The following is a 21,183-nucleotide window of genomic DNA, read 5'->3' on the forward strand; positions in this document are numbered from 1 at the left end:
TAATACTGCTTAATATGAACAGCTATACAGCTATACTTGTACCATCGGCAATGGGTTATAATGGTGTAACTTAGCCTTGAGTGGGCCAATTCTTACTATTCAGGATTCACGATAGCTGTTCGTATTAAACAGTATTATGGAGTTGTCATGTAATATACCAGGTATAATTCTATTGCAGTCAGTGGAATTTTACCTACTTAGACCCTGGTTGTATTTGGCCCTTGGTATTCTATAGACTGGTATTTCTTAGACACATACAAGTAAGTTCATTTCTAAGTCACTTAAAAAATCAGGAATGTGGAGTAGAGTCATGGATAAATATATTCTGAGAAATTAGGTCATCTTGGTTAGTGGTCTGTTGCTTAAGACAAAGCATAATACAAATTGGCATAATAAGAAGTACTGAGGAAAACCTAAGAAAATGAAATTTAGGGCAAATAACCTGCTGGGAAGGGACTTAGTCTGATCTAGAAGGCTGAAATACCCTATGTGCTTAGTAACACAGCTTTCTGTGGACACATCTTAGTGCTCTTTACACTTGCTGCCCTTTAAATACAGAATCCAGATCAAGATCCATCTAACCTACTTTCCCGTCTTCCGACAGGAAAATGGGAATGAACAGAATAGGTAATCAAGTGATCCATTCCCTGTCTCCCATTCCCAGCTTCCGGCAAACAGGCTAGGGACACCATCCCTGCCTGTCCTGGCTAATAGCCATTGATGGACCTATCCTCCATGAATTAATCTAGTTCTTTTTTAAATCTTGTTATAGTCTTGGCCTTCACAACATCCTCTGGCAAAGAGTTCCACAGGTTGACTGTGCATTGTGTGAAGAAATACTTCCTTTTGTTTGGTGTTTTTTAAACCTGCTTCCTATTAATTTCACTTGGTGACCCCTAGTCCTTGTGTTATGAGAAGTAGTAAATCATACTTCCTTATTTACTTTCTCCACACCAGTCATGATTTTATAGACCTCTATCATATCCCCCTTAGTTGTCTCTTTTCCAAGCTGAAAAGCCCCAATTTTATTAATCTCTTCTCAAACAGAAGCCGTCCCATACCCCAATCATTTTTGTTGCCCTTTCCTGAGCCTTTTCCAATTCCAATATATCTTTTTCTTTTTCTTTTTTTTTTTTTTTTTTTTTGGGATGGGGCGACTATATTTGCACAAAGTATTCAAGATATAGATGTATCATGGATTTATATAGAGACAATATATTTTCTGTCTTATCTATCCCTTTCTTAATGATTACCAACGTTGTTCGCTTTTTTGACTGCCGCTGCACATTGAGTGCATGGTTTCAGAGAACTATCCACAATGATGCCAAAATCTTTCTTGAGTGGTAACAGCTAATTTAGACCCCATCATTTTATATGTATAGTTGAGATTATTTTTTTCCAGTGTGCATTACTTTGTATTTATCAAGATCCCTTTGCAGCTCTTTGCAGTCTGTTTTGCACTTAGCTGTCTTGAGCTGTTTTGCATCATCTGCAAATTTTGCCACCTTACTGTTTACCCCTTTTTCCACATCATTTATGAATATGTTGAATAGTACTAGTCCCAGTATAGACCCCTGAGGAACACCACTATTTACCTCTCTCCACTCTGAAAACTGTCCATTTATTTCTATCCTTTGTTTCTTGTCTTTTACCCAGATACCAGTCCATGAGAGGACCTTACCTCTTATCCCATGACCGCTTATTTTGCTTAAGAGCCTTTGGTGAGGACCTTGTCAAAGGCATTCTGAAAATCTCCGTACACTATATCCACTGAATCCCCTTTGTCCACATGCTTGTTGACTTCTCCCCCCGGCCCCCAAAGAATTCTAGTAGATTGTCGAGGCATGATTTTCCCTTTACAAAAAACATGTTGACTTTTTCCCCAAAATTATGTTAAATCTCAAAGTGATTGTGAAAAGACAGAGGGGTTTCTCACAAAAGTGGGTGACTGGACAACAAAATGGCAGATGAAATTCAACCTGATAAATGCAAAGTAGTGCGGATTGGAAAAAATAATCCCAGACATACATATAAAACAAAGGGGTCTAAATTAGCTAATTAAAAGAGATCTTGGCGGCACCATGGATACTTCTCTGACAACTTCAGCTTAATTTGCCGCAGCAATCAGAAAGGCTAACCGAATGTTAGAAATGGTTAGGAAAGGGATAGGAAATCAGACAAAATCTCCTAGTGTCGCTCTGTAAGTCCATGTTGTACCCATACCTTGAATACCATTTCCAGATCTAGTCACCCCATCTCAAAAAGGGTCTAGTGGAACTGGAAAAGATTCATGGAAGAGGAACAATGATCAAGTGTGTGGATGAGCTTCCAGACAAGAAGAGACAAAAAAATTTAGGGCTGTTTGAGCTTTGAAATAAGATGTCTGAGCTGGATATGATAGAGATCTGTAAAATCATGAATGGGGTGGAAAAAGTGAATAGAGAATTTTTGTGGGGGTTTTTTTTTGTTTGTTTACCCTTTCCCGCAATACAAAAACCAAGAGTCTCCAATGAAATTAATAAGCAGGTTTAATACAAACCAAGAGGAAGTATTTTTTCACACAATGCACAGCTAACCTATGGAACTCATTGCCATGGGCTGTTGTGATGGCCAAAAGTATAACTGGGTTAAACAAAGATATGGATAAATTCATGGAAGATAGTTTCATCAATGGCTATTAGCCAAGATGGTCAGGGATGCAAGCCCATGCTCGGGACAACCCTAAACAGCTGAGTACCAGAAGCTGGGAGGAGAAGATGGGGGTTGATCCATCAAATTGCCCTGTTCTGTATGCTCCTCCTGAAGCTCTGGTACTGGTTAGTGTCAGGCAGGGTACTGGGCTCGATGGACTCATTGGTCTGACCCAGTATGGCAGTTCTTAAGTTCAGTAGGCTCATCACACAACATACAAGCAAGTCACAAACATAAACAAACACCCTAGAGAAGAATCATGCTATTTCTCCTTCTGGTGGCGATGTGTGGGGGAGGAGAGGTAAGAAATATGGACAATGTTGATTCTATTTTAAAATACTTGGAAGGTGCTTGGATATTGTTGTCATGGAGTAGTAGAAGTAAAGTGATGGAATCCTCTGTAGCTGGAGACCTACAACTAGAGGACAAAATATTAAATAGGTTGTAGGCAACAATCCAGCACTTGCAAAGACTGGATTACAGAACCTAGCAAGTTGTTTCTATAACTAATTTCTATGAATAATACACTAAAGAAAGCACTTACTGTAACTGTATTTACTTGGCAGATACTGGGTCCCAGAAAACCAAGAGGGAAGATCCCAGCCTTACTACTCCACTCCTAAGCATTGTTCCTGACCTTGAAAAAAGTTTAGGAGAAGCTTTATCCTCGATATTGGAAACTGAAATGAAAATTGCTTTTGGAAACTTGTGGATGGAGGTGGTTATTTGTGGTGTTTTGCTTGATATTTCAAATACTAAGTTAAAGATTGAACTTTGGACTTCGAGACAATCTGTCTGCTTTTTACGTTTCAATGTTAATGACAAATAAGGCTGATACAGTACAATGATGTGGCAGATGTCTCAAAATACATTCCAGTTGTTGACGCTGAACTCATTTTCAATTATAACCTCTTATGAAAATTTAAACAGATTTTTTTGTTTGTTTGAAAACTGCAAAACTGACCAATTGTGCTGCCCTCTGTCGTGATTCTTCAGGGACCCTGCTTCTGTGCTTGAGAGTTTCAACGTTTGATTATTTTTTAATTTTTTTATATCTAAACTGTTCATGTAAAAATGTACCAATAGGAAAAGAGATATGATGAGAAACATTCTTTAAAATTATACAGAATAAATTGATAAGTAATGTTGCAATAAGACTACAGTTCTAGTTAGGGATTCTGGTGTTATCTTAATCCATGAGAGTTTGTTTAATTTGTCAATTAACCCATTGTAGAATGTGTGTTTAATTGCAAGGTGCCAGTGTCCCATATGCCAGTCCCATACTAACATTTCAGATTCTTTTTTAAATTAAAAAAAAAAAAATCTATAGGACAGTTACATCACAGGCAACATCAGTTGAAGCATTTCTCCCTCCCATTGCCACCACCTGCCTCCCGCAACTGCTCTGCTAGTGTAGTTCAACCTAGGGAAATTCAATCTCCAAACTCATTTTGTACTTCGCCTCTTTTGAGAGTTTGCCTTTTGGTGTTCTTGTGGTGTGGACACCTCTCTAACATGTATTAGGCTAAGAGCAGTAATTCACTTTACACCGGCCATCTGATAACTTAAGGGAATTTGAACAAGTGACCTGGAAGCGAAGATTCATGCTTGCCATTTCCAATCCTGTGAGCCATCCACTCACATAGAGTATTGTTAAATTTCATTATGTATTTTGATATTGGGATGATTGTTTCACTAGTAATGTCTGTGCAACATTACATTTAATAGTAATCTATGTGCTGTCTGGTTGTTCAATGTGAATTTTCAAAATGCATATTTTATTAACAGTAACTTTGGACTTCTGTAACATAGAATCATAAGACTGGAAGGGACCTCGAGAGGTCATCTAGTCCAGTCTCCTGCACTCATGGTAGGACTAAGTATTATCTAGACCATTCTTGACAGATGTTTGTCTAACGTGCTCTTAAAAATTCCCAATGATGGAGATTCCACAACGTCCCTGGGCAATTTATTCCAATGCTTAACCATCCTGACAGGAAGCTTTTCCTAATGTCCAGCCTAAATCTCCCTTGCTGCAATTTAAACCCATTGCTTCTTGTCCTATCTTCAGCGGTTAAGAAGAACAATTTTTCTCCCTCCTCCTTGTAAAAACCTTTTATGTACTTGAAAACTGTTATGTCCTTTCTCAGTTCTCGCTTTTCCAGACTAAACAGACCCAGTGTTTTCAATCTTCCCTCATAGGTTATGTTTCTAGACTTTTAATAATTTTTGTTACTCTTCTCTGGACTTTCTCCAATTTGTCCACATCTTTCCTAAAATGTGGTGCCCAGAACTGAACACAATACTCCAGTTGAGGCTTATCAGCATGGAGTAGAGCGGAAGAAGTACTTCTCGTGTCTTGCTTACAACACTCCTGTTAATATAGCACAGAATGTCAGCTTTTTTTTTTTTCTTTTTTTTTTTTTGCAACAGTGTGACACTGTTNGGCTTTTTTTTTTTTTTTTTTTTTTTTTTTGCAAAAGTGTGACACTGTTGACTCATATTTGGGCATGTGGTCCACTATGACCCCCCCCCCCCCCCCCCCCGAGCCCTTTCTGCAGTACTCCTTCCTAGGCACTTATTTCCCATTTTGTATGCGTGGAACCGATTTGTTCCTTTCTCAGTGGAGTACTTTGCATTTGTCCTTATTGAATTTCATCCTATTTACTTCAGACTATTTCTCCAGTTTGTCTAGATCATTTTGAATTTTAATTCTATCCTCTAAAGCAGTTGCAACCCCTTCCCGAGTGGTATCATCTGCAAACTCTATAAGTGTACTCTCTATACCATTATCTAAAGCATTGATGAAGATATTGAACAGAACCAGACCCACAACTGATCCCTGCAGGACCCTACTCGTTATGCCCTTCCAGCATGACTGTGAACTACTGATAACTACTCTCTGAGAATGGTTTTCCAACCAGTTTTGCCACCCACCTTTTATAGTAGCTCCATCTAGGTTGCATTTCCCTAGTTTGTTTATGAGACGGTCATGCGAGACAGTGTCAAAAGCTTTACTAAAGTCAGATATACCACATTTACTGCTTTTCTCCCAATCCACCAAGCTTTTTACCCTGTCAAAGAAAGTATCTGGTTGATTTGACACGATTTGTTCTTGACAAATCCATGCTGACTATTACTTATTATCTTCTAGATGTTTGCAAATTGATTGCTTAATTATTTGCTCCATTGTCTTTCCAGATACAGAAGTTAAGCTGACCAGTCTGTAATTTCCCCAGGTTGTCCTTATTTCCCTTTTTATAGATGGGCACTATATTTGCCCTTTTCAAGTCTTCTGGAATCTCTCCTGTCTTCCGTGACTTTTCAAAGATAATCGCTAATGGCTCAGATACCTCCTCAGTCAGTTCCTTGAGTATTCTAGGATGCATTTCATCAGGCCCTGGTGACTTGAAGACATCTGACTTGTCTAAATAATTTTTAACTTGTTCTTTTCCTATTTCAGCCTCTGATCCTTCCACATTTTCACTGACATTCACTATTTTAGATGTCCAATCACCAGCAACCTTCTTGGTGAAAACCAAAACAAAGAAGTCATTAAGCACCTCTGCCATTTCCATGTTTTCTGTTATTGTTTTTCTCCCCCTCATTGAATAATGGGCCTACCCTGTCCTTGATCGTCATCTTGCTTCTAATATATTTATAGAATTTTTTCTTGTTGTCCTTTGTCTCTAGCTAGTTTGATCTCATTTTGTGCCTTGGCCTTTCTAATTTTGTCCCTACAGGCTTGTGTTATTTGTTTATATTCATCCTTTGTAATTTGACCTAGTTTCCACATTTTTGTAGGACTCTGTCAATGATCTAATAATCAAAAAAAATCTCCTGGTTAAGCCAGGGTGATCTGTTGCCATACTTCCTATCTTTCCTACACATTGGGATAGTTTGCTCTTGTGCCCTTAATAATGTCTCTTTGGAAAAACTGCCAACTGTCTTCCATTGTTTTTCCCCTTAGACTTCCTTCCCAGGGGATCTTACCTACCAACTCCCTGAGTTTGCAAAAGTCTGCCTTCTTGAAATCTATTATCTTTATCCTTCCTACCATTCCTAAGAATCATGAACTGTATCATTTCATGATCACTTTCACCCACTCTGCCTTCATCTTTCAAATTCTCAACCAGTTCCTCCCTATTCGTCAAAATCAAATCTAGAACAGCCTCTACCCTAGTAGCTGTCTCCACCTTCTGAAATAAAAAATTGCCTCCAATACATTCCAAGAACTTGTTGGATAATTTGTGCCTTGCTGTGTTATTTTCCCAACAGATGTCTGAGTCGTTGAAATCCCCCATCACCACCAAGTCCTGTGCTTTGGATGATTTTGTTTAGTTGTTTAAAAAAAGCCTCATCCACCTCTTCTTCCTGGTTAGGTGGTCTGTAGTAGATCCCTACCATGACATCACCCTTGGTGCTTTTTTGTTTTGTTTTGTTTACCCCTCTTATCCTTACCCAGAGGCTTCCTACAAGTCTGTCTCCTATTTCCATCTCAACCTCAGTCCAAGTGTATACATTTAATATATAAGACAACACCTCCTCCCTTTTTCCCCTGCCTGTTCTTCTTTAGCAAGCTGTACCCATGTTCCATAGCATCCAAGAGCTCAAAGCACTTTACAAACATTAAGTTTCCCAAAACTTGGGAGAAGGGGAAATAGTACTATCCTCACTCTCTGGGGAAACTGAGGCACAAAGATTATCTATTCAAAATTCACACAAAGTGTGTGACAGAGTTGGGGGTAGAACCAAAATATTCTGATTATAGCCAGAAGACTATCAATCCAGTTATTTAGCTCTGTGTGTCTTCCAATTAACATTTTCATCTAGCTGGAATGGTTAATTACTTTACTTTATACTCATCTGCACAAGATGAACTCTGAGAGCTATCAAGTTACTAGAATTAACATTTCTTATTTGAGCTTGTAAATCTTGAGTTGTACAAATAGAATATCCTTCACAGAAAAATACTTCATAAAAGTATAAATAGTTCTAGTCACAGCAGTGCACATATGCTAATTGGAATGCTTTTAAGAAGGGTCTGTACCTGTGTAAGACACCTCCTGAGTAAAACTAAATTGAACAAGGCTATGATTTGTCATGTAATATACAATCTCTTTACCAGGAAAAATCCACCTGCTCTTTTATTTCTGAGAATGCTTTGGATGTTTACTTCAGCATACACAATTGGTATTAAAGAATAGCACAATTGAGAAATGTATATTGATGAAGTTTTAAACTTTTCACTTTTAGGTACTGTATCTGAAGCCCCCATGGACCCTAGCAAGCTTATTGCAGTGCTTTAAAAAACACTGGATGGCTGTATTTGGCTCTATTGTGCCAAGAAACTTACTTGCAACCGTTGAATACCTGCATGAACATCTTTGTAAAGGTAAGAATCTTATGTGACTCCTTTTTAGTAATAAACTTATAAATATAAACCTCTCTCCATTAAGGTCAATCACAGGAGTCTTAAGTGTGCATAATGAAAATATACATTGTGCATATTTAAAGGGTTTATTTTTCTCCTTTTAATTCAAGAATAATGGGAGTTACATGGGTTATTCAAGGGAGACTATACCCTGGAGAAGTAATCTTCCTTCTTGACTTTCACACAATGTGATGGTGGTTCCAGATGGGTGGCAAAAATCCCAGTTTGCTGCATGCAAGCATTTTGTAACTTGAGCCCAAAGAGCCATGATACAACACTTGTCAGTAAAGACAAAAAGAAAAACCTGCTTAACCCTCAAATCTTCCCAGTTGTGGGCCTTAAAATGGGACAAGGATTAATTCCCACTTATTGAAGAAGCTACAAAAAAGCTAACTGTCTCTTCAGACTGTTTTGGTAGCCTTAATTAAATATTTTGTTAGTCGTCTGCTCCCTTCCTGTTTTTAACAAATTTGAACAAACACGAACTGGCACTACTGAAATCAATCATTTATAGAATTCATTTCAAATATTACATCTTCATGTGCATGCTACCAGAAAGTGGAATGATGTATCTAAGAAACTTGTATAGCTTTGGTTACCAGAGTACTCAGGTACCTCCAAAGTATTTATTTCTATTTGTAATCTATCTTCCTTCCTGGTTTGTAAAAATGAAACAAAACAAAAAAAACAACACTGCTTAATTAGTTTATAGGCATTTGTATAGGTGTGCTGTGCCTCTGAAGAACTTATTGATGGAAAGCAAAGTCAAAGACATGAGTCTTGCATTTAGTTATGAAAGTGTCAGTGCTTTTTTGAGTTGGAAGTAGTTTTCCATTCAGTACTTGTAGCCATAGCTATGCTGGGATATGGTCCACCAGAAGGTGTGTTGGGACAGGTTATGAGCAGATTATGTGATAATGACATATTGTCATAAACATACAGCTAAGGGTAGCATAAAATCCCTCTTTACCCTGTAAAGGGTTAATTCCTCTTTTACCTGTAAAGGGTTAAGAAGCAGGGCCGGCTCCAGGCACCAGCCCTCCAAGCATGTGCTAGGGGCGGCACCTGGAGGGGGGCGGCGCTCACCCAGGGAGAGCGGGGCCGCGGCCAGGCTCTTTGCCCTCCCCCCCGGCGCGCCGGCCGGTCGGGGAGAGCGGCGCTCCAGCCAGGCTTGCCGCCCTTCCCCCCCCCGGCGCGCCGGCCGGTCGGGGAGAGCGGCGCTCCAGCCGGGCTCACCGCCCTCCCCACCGGCGCGCCGGCCGGTCGGGGAGAGCGGGGCCCCGGCTGGGCTCGCTGCCCTCCTCGGCCGCGCTCCCTACCGAGGGGCGGCGGGAGGCTTTTTTGCCTGGGGCGGCAAAAAAGCCAGAACCAGCCCTGTTAAGAAGCTTAGATAACCTGGGTGGCACCTGACCAAGAAGGGGAGAGAAGATACTGTCAAATCTGTGGGGGAAGGTTTTCTGTCTGTGTCTCCCGGAGTCAACAAGGAACCAGGGCAGGGAAAATTACATCTCCCTAAGCCATATCTAAGCTAAGCATCTAATATTGCAAAAATAGTAAGTAATAGCAAAGAAAATGCAATAGGTTATTTTTTGTTTTAGCTTGTGGATTTTCCCTGTGCTAAGAGGGAGGTTTATCCCTGTTTTTGTAACTTCAGAGTTTTGCCTAGAGGGGAAATCCTCTGGTTTTTGAATCTCTCGTTATTCTGAAAAGTACTTACCATCCTGATTTTACAAAGGTGATTCTTTTATCTTTTCTTTAATTAAAATTCTTCTTTTAAGAACCCGATTAATTTTTTTTCTTTGTTCTTAAGATCCAAGGGTTTGGGTCAGTGTTCACCTGTACCAATTGGTGAGGATATTATTCTCAAGCCTTCCCCAGGAAAGGGGGTGCAGGACTTGGGGGAATATTTTGGGGGAATAGGACTCCAAGTGGTCCTTTCCCTGATTCTTTGTCTAAATCACTTGGTGGTGGCAGCATACTGTTCCAGACAAGGTGGAATTTGTGCATTGGGAAAGTTTTTTAACCTAAGCTGGTAAAAATAAGCTTAGGGGGTCTTCCATGTGAGTCCCCACATATGTACCCCAAAGTTCAGAGTGGGGAAGGAACCCTAACACATGTTTAATGACCCTATGCCAGATCCTAAATGGAGGGTGATTTGATCCAAAATTAAGTCTTATTTTTACACACTGCTTATTGTAAAGTTCCTTCCTGAAACATTGTTTAATGCTCATGGTTTGTATCCAAGACATTTCATATACTGGCTGAAATAAACAATGTAGATGAGTCTTTTTAAATGTTTTTTTGTTTTTCATTAAAAAGCAGTGTTCTAGATTTTTATACTTACATTTTAACATTTAACAGATCAACATTTGATGAAGATTATCTTCTCTCCCTTCATGCCCGCATTTTACCCACAAAAGCAAAATTGCAAGAATGTATGACATAGCTTCCTGTTCCAGCCAGAGTTCTATTTCTAGTGGAGCTTGGGAGCACTTTACAATCTTTCAGCCCCTTGAATTGAGTAGAGTTTGTAAAGTGCATCAGAGTTTGTGTTCTAGAGAAGACTTTAAGTTTAGTGATGTGCTAGCACAATGAAACTATTTATTTTCTTTAGGCTTACTGTTGGACTTTGACTACAGGCATTTAAACCCTCAGAAGACAATAGCACCTGATATCATACCATTTATGTCAATAGGATTTTCAGACCCTTTTTTGTTTGATAATGATCTTACATAATAACACACACTTTATTTTTATATGTACGGCTATCCTATAATGTTTAATTCATACAATAATTGTAATACCTTTTTGAAATGATAGAACTGGTGGTGATTATACTTGGTTTCAGTTTGGAACTGTTAACTTTTTCCTTTACTGCTTGTGCGATTAACACCAAACTAGCCTACTTCTCTAAAACTGATTTCCCATGTTTCTTCTTAATGTTTTTATATCAGGTAAGACAGTTGACCACATAACAGCAAACATCGTGCTCCAGGAATCTAAAAAGCTATTGCATGCTTTCAGCTCAAGGTCAGACTATGATGGTGTACTTCCGCAAGCTTTTGCTTATGTGACTAAACTGCTCCAGATGCTTGCAGAGGTAAGCTGCATTTCAGTGTACATAGTTTTTACACTATAGCTATGGCTTAACTGAAATTTTAGCATCACCAATCATTGACACTATAAACTTACTAAGGGTTTTCTAATTCTTTGTTATAATGACAAAAAAAATTATTGTAAACCGTGCTAGGTGGGGATTAACAGGATATTGTCATAAGTGGTGTCCCAAATGTAACCCTGCTCCCACAACAAAAGTGAAGGCTTTCTGTTTATAAAAATATCCCTGACAGAATTTTGCTTCTATTAACTCTCAAAAAGGAAGTGAATGATTGAAAAGCAAGTACATACTGCTGCATTTTGATAAAGATTGAACTTCATATCAAATAAGTAACTGTTATCCTGCATTTGAAGGTGATTTATTAAATAATCAATTCCAATATTTTTTCTCTAATTAAAATGATCTTGTAAGATTCACTTAGTTTGTGAATGTTTGTGTATGTTGAGCTGCCCCTCTTCTCCTCCTGACAACTCAGTTTGTGATTTAATTGTGAAGTGTCTCCTTTGTGCACTTCAGAAATCCTGTACGTCTAATTCCCCTTTCCCCTCGCAAGAATAAAAGTTGTTGAAAGAAAGCAGAAAGGTGAGACATTATACTTGGTGGCTGTTGGACTGCCCAGTTAAAAGCTCTGGTAATTCTTTTCTGGCGCTAAGGATGAAAAATAGTGTATAGGCCACAGCCGAGGAAAAGTGTTGTGTGTTTGTTTGTTTGTTTTTTTGGGGTGTTTTTTTTTTTTTTAAACAAAACAAAAAGCTGTATTATAGGGAAGTAGTAACTTTGAGCCAGTTAGCCTAACCAGAGTCCCAGGGAGATCAAAAAGAGGCTGTTGGGTTTTTGTATATTTGTTTCTGTTTTGTTTTTTGTATATTTTTACAACATGAGGTGTTTTTCCTTAGATCCTTATTTCTGTTTTGGTATTGGGTTATTGAGAGGTAGTCATCAAGTTATTCAATATAAAATGAGGAAAGGTAACCTAATTGATTGGAACAGCAATTGTTGTCTCTTACTTACACTCCCATTCTGAAGTGTATCTGCATGAGTTGTTCTTATTTTCCCTGTCAAATACATAATTGATTACCTAAGTTCTCTTCAGCAATGAGTTTTTCCTGAGCCTTTATCTAGTATGCTCCATATATGAATAACTTGTTGGACTCAAGTTAGGCATGATTGACATTATAGAAATTTAAAGCTCATTAAATAGAGTAGATGAAATAGTTTTTTCTGCCCTTCTATCCTAGTAGTTTGCTTTTAGAGCAACTCATTTTCCTTTATTGTTCTGAAAAATTGTTATCCGACAGTAGTCTTGCATGAATTACACAACCCAATACCGTGGATCACTTTAGTTTTGTTTTTGTCGTCCATTTCTCTCCCCCTTCCCCCCCCGCTAAATTTGTCGTCTTTAGAGAAGGGCCACGAAAGTTAAAAATAGAGAGTTCTTATTCCTAGGTATGCCACTGGTATTAGTATATAGGTTTGTTTGTCAGCCTGAGATAGAATTTTGGGTTTGACTTTTTGATACACATATTAGTATAAGATGTGAGTGAAGAACAATTAACAAAGACACCGTGTTGCATTTCCCACAACCAGATGGGGCTTTTACTACAGTGAGAAAAGATGAGGGATAGTGCCGAAGTGTTACGGGGTATGGTGGAAGTGTAATATAAGCATATACTGAAAGGCTGCCTGGCTCCTTTCTCAAGCCAAGGTCAAGCAACCAGTTAGGATGGGGATGGGGGGAGACCTAAGAAACACTACATGCCAAAGAAAAGCCTGGCCTACAATCTCACTCTGTACCCCACCCATGGGGTCCAAAAGAGGTAGGACGAAGACCCCAAACCACAACCCTCCCCTCAAAACTGAACATGACCATAAGTTGTAAGGGGTGGGACTGAGGGCATGCATTGCAGGTATATTTGGGCCTGCTAAGAAAGAGGAGGTGGGAATGGGGAATGGGACACAGGCAAGGCTCTGCAGCATCAGAGCTGGGAAGGGGGACACTAGGAAACAGACTCTTCTGAAGTGTAGAGCTATGGATATGCTTGCTTGGAACTAACCCCAATAAACATCACATTGCCTGCACTTCGGACTTCCGGTCTTCTACTTTCTGTCTGCATGACAAGAACCAGGGGAGAGGGTGAAGGGAAAGCCCTGTAACGATGACCTTATTGAAATCATTTCAGTAGTTTTTCTCAGTATCCTCATTTTTACAGACAAACTAAATATTTGCACACACCACAGCCTGTTGTGTTTTTAATGTAGTAATTTATATGTAAAATACCTTAAATCCTCGCTTTGCAGAATAACTTTTGTCAACTATGTGTGGCATTAGTGTGAAAGAAATTCCATGTCCTTGGTTTGTAATGAGTGTTTGAAATTATTTTACTGTGAAAATCATGTACTTTACATCTCTAAGTGAAGATTAAACAGAATGGAACGCTTTTGTTGTGCATTAATGAGCTATATTGGGGGGGAAGGCGTGGGTTAAAATGTGCAAATTCGGCTTTGGAGTCTTCTATGGATTGACTATACATGGATAGTTCAGGAAAGGATACTCCAGTGGTTAGGGCACTAACCTAGGACTTGGGAGGCTGGGGTTTAGTTTCCTGCTCCACCACAGACTTCCAGTGTGACTTTGGGCAAGTCACTTAGCATCTCTGTGCTTCAGTTCTCCATTTGTAAAATAGGAATAAGACGACTGACCTACCTCACAGGGGCATTTTGAGTTGTTACATTAAAGATTGTGAGGGTCTCAGATGCTATGGTGATGAAGGCCATATAAGTACCTTAGATACGTTGATTATTTAAAAAAAAAAAAAGGGGGGGGGGGGGGGAAGAAGGATTCCCATGTAGGTTTTTCTACAGTTCTCCAACACCTGTATGGTTGTCTATTTCATGAGGTTTCGTCAGACCGTGGACAGAAATCATCAGGAGCCCTGACAGCTCTTTCGGAAAACACTGCAGGTTCAAAAACGGAAGATGTGAGACTGCATCTGCAAACGTGTGAGGAAGGCAAGTCATTGTCAAACACTCAGCTGTCCCAAGATAAAAGACATCAGGAAATCTGGTCTGTCCTTGAAAGCATTTGGAATACAATAAACCTGTACAGGTACAAAGTGCTGAAAGAGTTGGGGGGATTTTGCATGCTATTGGTTGTTTCGTGTGGTTCCCCCAAACACACAGTATTTTTTTGAAATTGTCTGCCTTTCCCTACAAGACTGTCCTATTAGTGATGTACATGGGTTGGGGGAGGGGGGGAGGAGAAGGGGGGAAATCACACATTCTAATTTTTAATGTGTTAGTTATGACATAGGAATTGCCATATTGAATCAGCAATGGTCCATCTAGCTGACTGTACTGTTTCTGATGTTATCCACCATTAGATTATTCAGAGTAAGATGCAAGAACCTGACAATAGGTTTATGTGGGGTAGTCTGCTCTCCAGGAAGATCTCCTCCTAATCTCTAATAAAGATTAGCTTAAACTCAGACATAAGGGTTTTTCCCTTTCAATTTTTTTTTTTTTTTTTTTGGCTTTAGGTATTCTAACTTATCTAATATAAATGACTAACCATTCTTCTTTAAATCTTACTAAGTTCTTGGTCTCTGCAGTTTAAAAAGAAGTGTATTAATGGTTGAATTTTTAAACAAGATGTCTGAAAATCCACATCTGGAGTCTGTTGCTACTCCAGATACACAAATCAAAAATGTGTGTGTCTGCACATTTTGGAGTTGCATTTTGAGACCCACGTGAAAATTTAACCCCAAGTTTATACAAGGCTATACTTATATGAGGGTCCTACCAAATTCACGCCCATGAAAAACGTATCACGGACTGTGAAATCTGGTCCTACTTTTATGCTAAAATGTTTGATACTCTGTAAGGAAAGCTATCTGTTACAATTTTGCTAAAAATTAAAAATAAGGATTGTTTCATATGTCAGATGTTTTTTTTATTTATGGAAGGGGTTTTTTAGAGTTCTATTATAGTTTCTCTTCTAATCCAACTCTACAAAATGTGCTAAAGACTAATTCTTGACAATTAAAGTCTCAGCTATAGAGTGATTGACTAATAATTATAAATTAAATAGTGAGAGTAGCTTTCCGGTTAGAAACTGGGACTAGCACTTCAGTGAGCAGTTTGCATAACCACTCCAGGGTCTTTTTCCATACTCGTAGGAATGTGCCTCTTAATTATTTTGTAAAGTGTTTTGAAAGCCTCAGTTGGAACGTCCTATGTCAACATGATATTTGTTTATTAAAGTAACAATAAGTGATCAGAAATCTACCCTTTTAACTTACAAAACAATTGAATTGGTGGCTTCTATTACCTGTTTAAGCACCTTATCTAAAATGCATGCAAACAAAATGAAAACTTTGTACTCCTGTGTGAGTGTTTTGGACAACACTAATGTACCTGACATTTGTATTTGACCTTTGAGACAAAGTGCGTGTGTTTGTCTAAGATGTTGTGCATTTCTAGTTTCCCATGATACGAGGCAAAAAAGTTTTTGTTTTTAGTGGCCTCTTCTGATAGAATGTTTTCTCTTGCTTTTGCCCTCATATTAGTACTGAAATTTTCCAGAAGCTGGATCACAATATCACCACCACCACCACCACCACCACTGCAAAAATATCTTCATTTGAAGAAGCTTTTTTAGGCCTACAGAAACTGATGGCAGCTGTGAATAATATTCTTGCAGGGATTCGTAGGCAAGTATTTTAGCAGACCGGAGTGCATAACTTTTTTTTAAACTGTAATGTACTGTGTGCTCAGATATCTCTCCTTTACTAATTCTGAGATATTACTACTTGTACTTACTCGGAAGAGTGTTTCTCAGTCAGTAAAAAAAATGAATATGAAGTTGTTGTAGACATTTAAATGGTTAGCCATTTGGATCTCTTGGAGCAATCTTCCCCCCTCCCCTATAATTTTGGGCCTTGTCTTCCAGCAATTGATGACCAGCCACTGATGGCCACACCAATGTAAACCCTAAGTGTAGACAAGGTAAGCTGAAATCTGCATTGGTGGAGCCCTGGTTTCAAACATGGGTATGCTCTGGTGTCACAAATTGTGTGGCTGTGCTTGTGTATCCTTAGGGTTTGCACCGATACAGCTTCATCAGTTACTGAAGTCAGGGCAGATTTCCAGTATAGACAAAGCCATAGGGAAACACTTGGGGCATGATTGGCATCACAACTAGCAAGGGCTACTCTAGCAAACCTATAATGCAGCTGTAATAGTGGTGTCAAAAACAACTGTTTGATCCTGATGCTAGTAAAATCAGTTGAACTTTAAGTATGGATTAATGATGGCAAGATCAAGCCCTTTGTTTTTAAGACCACAGAATGTCTAAAAATGCAGATTCAAAAATGTTATGGCTTTGTCTGAGTATTGTCTTTACTTCCATAAGGTAGTAAAGACTGTTCACCTATGAAAACAGCTAGAAAAATAATCTTCTAAGGTATCTTTGGGCCTAATCATGTGATTGCTGAATTCCACCAGCAACAGCGCAGAAGTGAGGATGGCATGGTATGGTATTGCCTTCAGAGCTGGGCGCCTGGCCAACAGCCGTCATGCTCCAGTTGCCCAGCTCTGAAGGCAGTGCAGAAATAAGGGTGGCGATACCGTGATCCCCCTTAAAATAACCTTGCGACCCCCTCCCCCCAATTCCCTTTTGGGTCAGGACCCCCAATTTGAGAAACACTGGTCTCCCCCTTGAAATCTGTATAGTATAGGGTAAAAGCACACAAAAGATCAGATTTCACGGTCCATGACGTGTTTTTCATGGCAGTGAATTTGGTAGGGTCCTATATGTAGGAGGTTAGACTAGATGATCTGCCGGTCCTTTCTGCCCTTTAAACTCTGAGGTGGACAAGTTGCAGGGCAAGGCATACTCATTGTCTGACTTTTTTAATTAAGGAGTTTAATTGAATAGAATGTTTGTTTATTACAATAAAAATGTTAGTAGTAGTAAACCCCGGCCAGAAATCAGGACGCAATTGTGCTAAGCAGTGTACAGCCACAACAAAAAGAGTCTCTGACCAGACATGTTTGTAACAATCTAAGTAATATGAAATGATGGTGATTTTTTGTACAGGAAATTTAATAGATGTGATAATATTGTAACAATAGAATTTTTTTTAAAGGAAAACTGCTCAAAAGATGGTCAATAAATAAAAGTGCATATAGAAATAAAACTTAGAGCAAAGGGGTTTGATTTTTGGCCAACTCCTGTTTTTTGATGATGATTTCTGTAATATATGTGGACATATTATTAGTGTGTGTGGGGGGGGGAGGGGGGGAGGGGGTTAGTGCCCATAGCTGAGATTGGACTCATCCAGGAATAGTAAATTCAAGAAAATGTAATTAGTTTTAGTCTCAGACCACTGTACCGGTTTTATTTCTCTTTTGCAGTTTCATGGTTGTCAGAGAGCTAGTAGTTTCTGTTTAGTGTTCATTGAAAACTATATCCTTAACAAAAATAAGACCATTTAAGGAATGACACAGTTATTTGTATACTAAGAAAAAGGCCAAAAAGTGTGTGTGGTGGGGGGTGGGTGTTAGTGTTTAGGCTGAATTCCAGACTTGCTTTTTATTTTCCATTTTAAATAGCTATCTCAGTCTCCCCTTTATGGGATGGCCCTTTAGAAAAGAATAGGGGTGAAATTGAATAGGGTTATATAGAAATTACTGTTAAAATTTGTTAGAGGATTATTTTCCAAGGTTTTTAAATCTAAAGCAACAATCAAATTCTCCAATAAATTATATAGTAATTATATGTAAAAGATGACAAAAAAGGGTTACTGTTTTTATATTAAAATGTATAGACGTTTTCCAAATGGTTACTTCTGGATGAAATAGTCTTTAGGGGGTGGCTCTTTTTTTTTTTTTTTTTTTTAAACCTCTTTATAAATTTCACACGTGTAAAAGGGGAAATTTTTTCGTAGGGTGTGATAAGTATATTTATACCCCTAAGAAGCTTCAGGAAGCAGATTATCAGATAAAAGGTTCTGTTTAGAAATGACCAGCCTTTTTGATGATTATTTGCAAACTTGCAGTAGGGGGCATTGTGGAGAAAAGAATTCAGGGACATAGAAAGTTGCAGACCAGAATTAAATTGTACCCTGTAAATGTAGGGTTTGTTCTGTTTTTAACCTTGATTACAGGTATTAAATCAGTCCTCATCAACTTCAAGTGATCACAATATTGAACATCAAAACAAAAAGCCTGAACTTGGGGTGGGGGAAAAATCCATACCACTTGGTATGTGGTTGCTATGCTATGTATGTGAATTTAAAGAAAATAGATTAAATTAACCTTATTTTCTTTAGTCCTTTATATTTTTTTAAAATGTAGATTCAAACTTGTTACAATTTGAATTAATAGGTAAAATAATTACATGCTTACAGGAAGGAGAACATCTGGGGAAAGACAGTTATTAAAACTGGAATTAAATCTTCATAATGTAACCTGTCTCAGGGTAAAATAACCTTTCTGTGCCTGTTCATTGAGATTATAACAGAAAATTCCCAAATTAGATTCTGTGAAAAATAGACATAGGTGTCTATTAGTAAGTTAAATTGAAAACTCAACTGGCTTCTAAACTTCATACCAAAAATCAAGCAGCCCATTCCTGTGGAGAAATGAGTGAAGGTGTAATTTCAGCTCTCGATAAACAGATATCGGGTGGGCTTACTGTAGCCATCCAAAAGCTAATTAAATACTTGATTACTAAAACCATGTTTACTTATGTGACACATGCATAGATTTTTCTTTAATTACAAAGTTCACTTAACAAAAAGTTGGGGAGGGGGAAAAGATGGAACTTGCAATTATATATGTGATCATGTAATGAAAGCTTGTGTAATAATACATATGAAGAGAGAAATGTCTTCATTTTCCAGCAAGAATTTCTGAAGTACATGTGAGCTCACACATGTGTAGACACAAATGAGAGAGAGAAATCAAAGACCAAATACTGGAAACATTTCTAAGTGCCTTGCTCCTTGCCTAGTTACCTGCAACTTTTCTCGCTAGTAAGCATTATGTCCCTTAAGACATGTTTGCTATATTGTGACTCTAAAAATATAGAATATATAGTTTGATTATGGAGATATTATGCATTATATTAGTGTTTCTTCTGTTTTCTTGGCAGCAGTTAAATAAAGCATTAGAATTACCTCCAGGTCTGCATTTCAAAACACAAACAAACACACACACACGACTGGGAGGAGTGAGGGACTTTGTTTTTTTGTATTAAAAGTCATTGTCATATGGGGTTAGAACATATAACTTTTCTTGTGTTTAGAGTTCTACCTGGTTAAGAATTTAAGTTTATTATTGATTTAAAATTTTAGGTTTTCCTTTTTTTTTTTGGAAAACCATCTTAAACTTCAGTTAAGAGGAAAAGATGATATGCCAGTCATATATGTAAATGATTCATTTATTTACATTATAACAATCAATCTTAAAGATTTAGTCATGTAGAACTTTAATTTTTTTTCAGAAGTGCTCAACACTCACCTACATGCCAAAAACAAATGGCCAGGGTATCAAAAGAACTCAGCACACTGAGTGTCACAATGGGAGCTGCTGGGTGCCAAGCACTCTGGCCCATTTGTTGATACTGAGCACTTGCAAATCTGCCCTATAGTGCTTGAATTTTAGAAATATTGAACACCTTTAACTCCCATTGACTTCAGTTGGCGTTGTGGGTGCTTGCCACTCTTGAAAATCTTGCTTCTTGCTTTGGTGTAAAAATGGTAGCTGCACTCTTTTGGAAATCTGTCCCTTAGCGCACTCGGGACTGACTGGCTGTGGGATATGAAACCTTTCATCCCTTACTAATCTGGGCCACATTCAAACTCAAACATTGAAAATGAAAGTCCATTACTTCTTTAGTTCAGTGGCCTGCAGGAAATGCATGGTGGCATCATTACTTTTTGTTAATTTCTAAATATATACATCACAAAATCACTACTTTAATGAAAATGAATTGGAACCAGTGCTGTTTCCATTTCCATGTTAAACAGAGATAGTTGCTAAGGGAAACTTGTGCCACTCAAAGGCATGGACTGTTCCAAGGCAGAACAGTTCGGTAAAATCAACCACTTAATTCTTGAGATCAAATATATCCCAATGCAAAAGGCCAGTTCTGTATCCATAAATACATGAAAATTGCTCATGCCAAAGAATGACAATGAAATAGCTTTTTTTTTCCACAGGGACTGTTCTATCTATCCATATTTTAAATTGACAAAAGAAAACATTTTACTATGTTTATCTTCTAGAAGGTTTGAAACTCCTTAAATGAATACTTTCAGCCAGATTGTAAACCCAAGCAAACATACTTAAACTTTCTTTTTTGCCAGCATTCAACACTTAATCTGTTCCTTATGCTGAAGATTATGAAAGATATTTTAAATTCAAGGACATCTCTACAGTTGTTCAAGTGCTGAGAAAATTCCAGTGACTGAGGAGGAGGAGCAGGGCTGATTGTTCTATGGAAATCTAATAGCCTCTCTCCTAAGCGTATTCTAAAGCCAATTTTATACCATTTTAAAATACAGGCTAAAGGGTTATTTCACAGATGATATTTGTTAAATTTTCAGGGTTGGTTTAGAGTTTTGCATGTATTAGGGTTTATTTTAGAGTCAAATACTTGGATGTACTAATGTAGGGCCCGATCTCTTGTAAATCTTTTCTCAGACTTCAAATAGTCCTCCTGAAGTCAGTGGACATATTCATACAATAAATGGTTTTCAGGATTGTGCCTCACTGAAGTCCATAGAAAGACTGTCTTCAGTTTCACTTGGAGTAAGATTGGGCTGTTTGTGATTTTTTTCAGGAGAAGAAAAGTTGAAGTATTGTGCTTTATAACAAAGAAATAAATCATCTCTATGATCAGATCTCATAAGATGCTGCATACCTTGCAGGATTT

The 21,183-nt window shown here is 38.2% G+C and overlaps 1 protein-coding gene across 6 annotated transcripts in view; it reads left to right on the forward strand.

Moving 5' to 3' along the window:
- The window catches only part of SWT1 (SWT1 RNA endoribonuclease homolog), an 89,372-nt gene that overhangs the window by 35,346 nt on the left and 32,843 nt on the right, over positions 1–21,183 (forward strand). For 5 of the 6 annotated variants that reach the window (XM_034780367.1, XM_034780366.1, XM_034780370.1 and 2 more), the window contains 5 exons: positions 3,258–3,409; positions 7,948–8,086; positions 11,080–11,225; positions 14,141–14,349; positions 15,809–15,952. In XM_034780367.1, coding sequence (XP_034636258.1) covers positions 3,258–3,409; positions 7,948–8,086; positions 11,080–11,225; positions 14,141–14,349; positions 15,809–15,952 — 790 coding nt within the window. Of the gene's footprint in view, positions 1–3,257; positions 3,410–7,947; positions 8,087–11,079; positions 11,226–14,140; positions 14,350–15,808; positions 15,953–16,191; positions 16,248–21,183 lie in introns of all 6 variants that reach the window. The other variant, XR_004646963.1, reaches the window with a different exon arrangement.

The sequence above is a fragment of the Trachemys scripta genome, chromosome 8 (genome assembly GCF_013100865.1).
Source record: "Trachemys scripta elegans isolate TJP31775 chromosome 8, CAS_Tse_1.0, whole genome shotgun sequence".
NCBI classification, from domain to species: Eukaryota; Metazoa; Chordata; order Testudines; family Emydidae; genus Trachemys; species Trachemys scripta.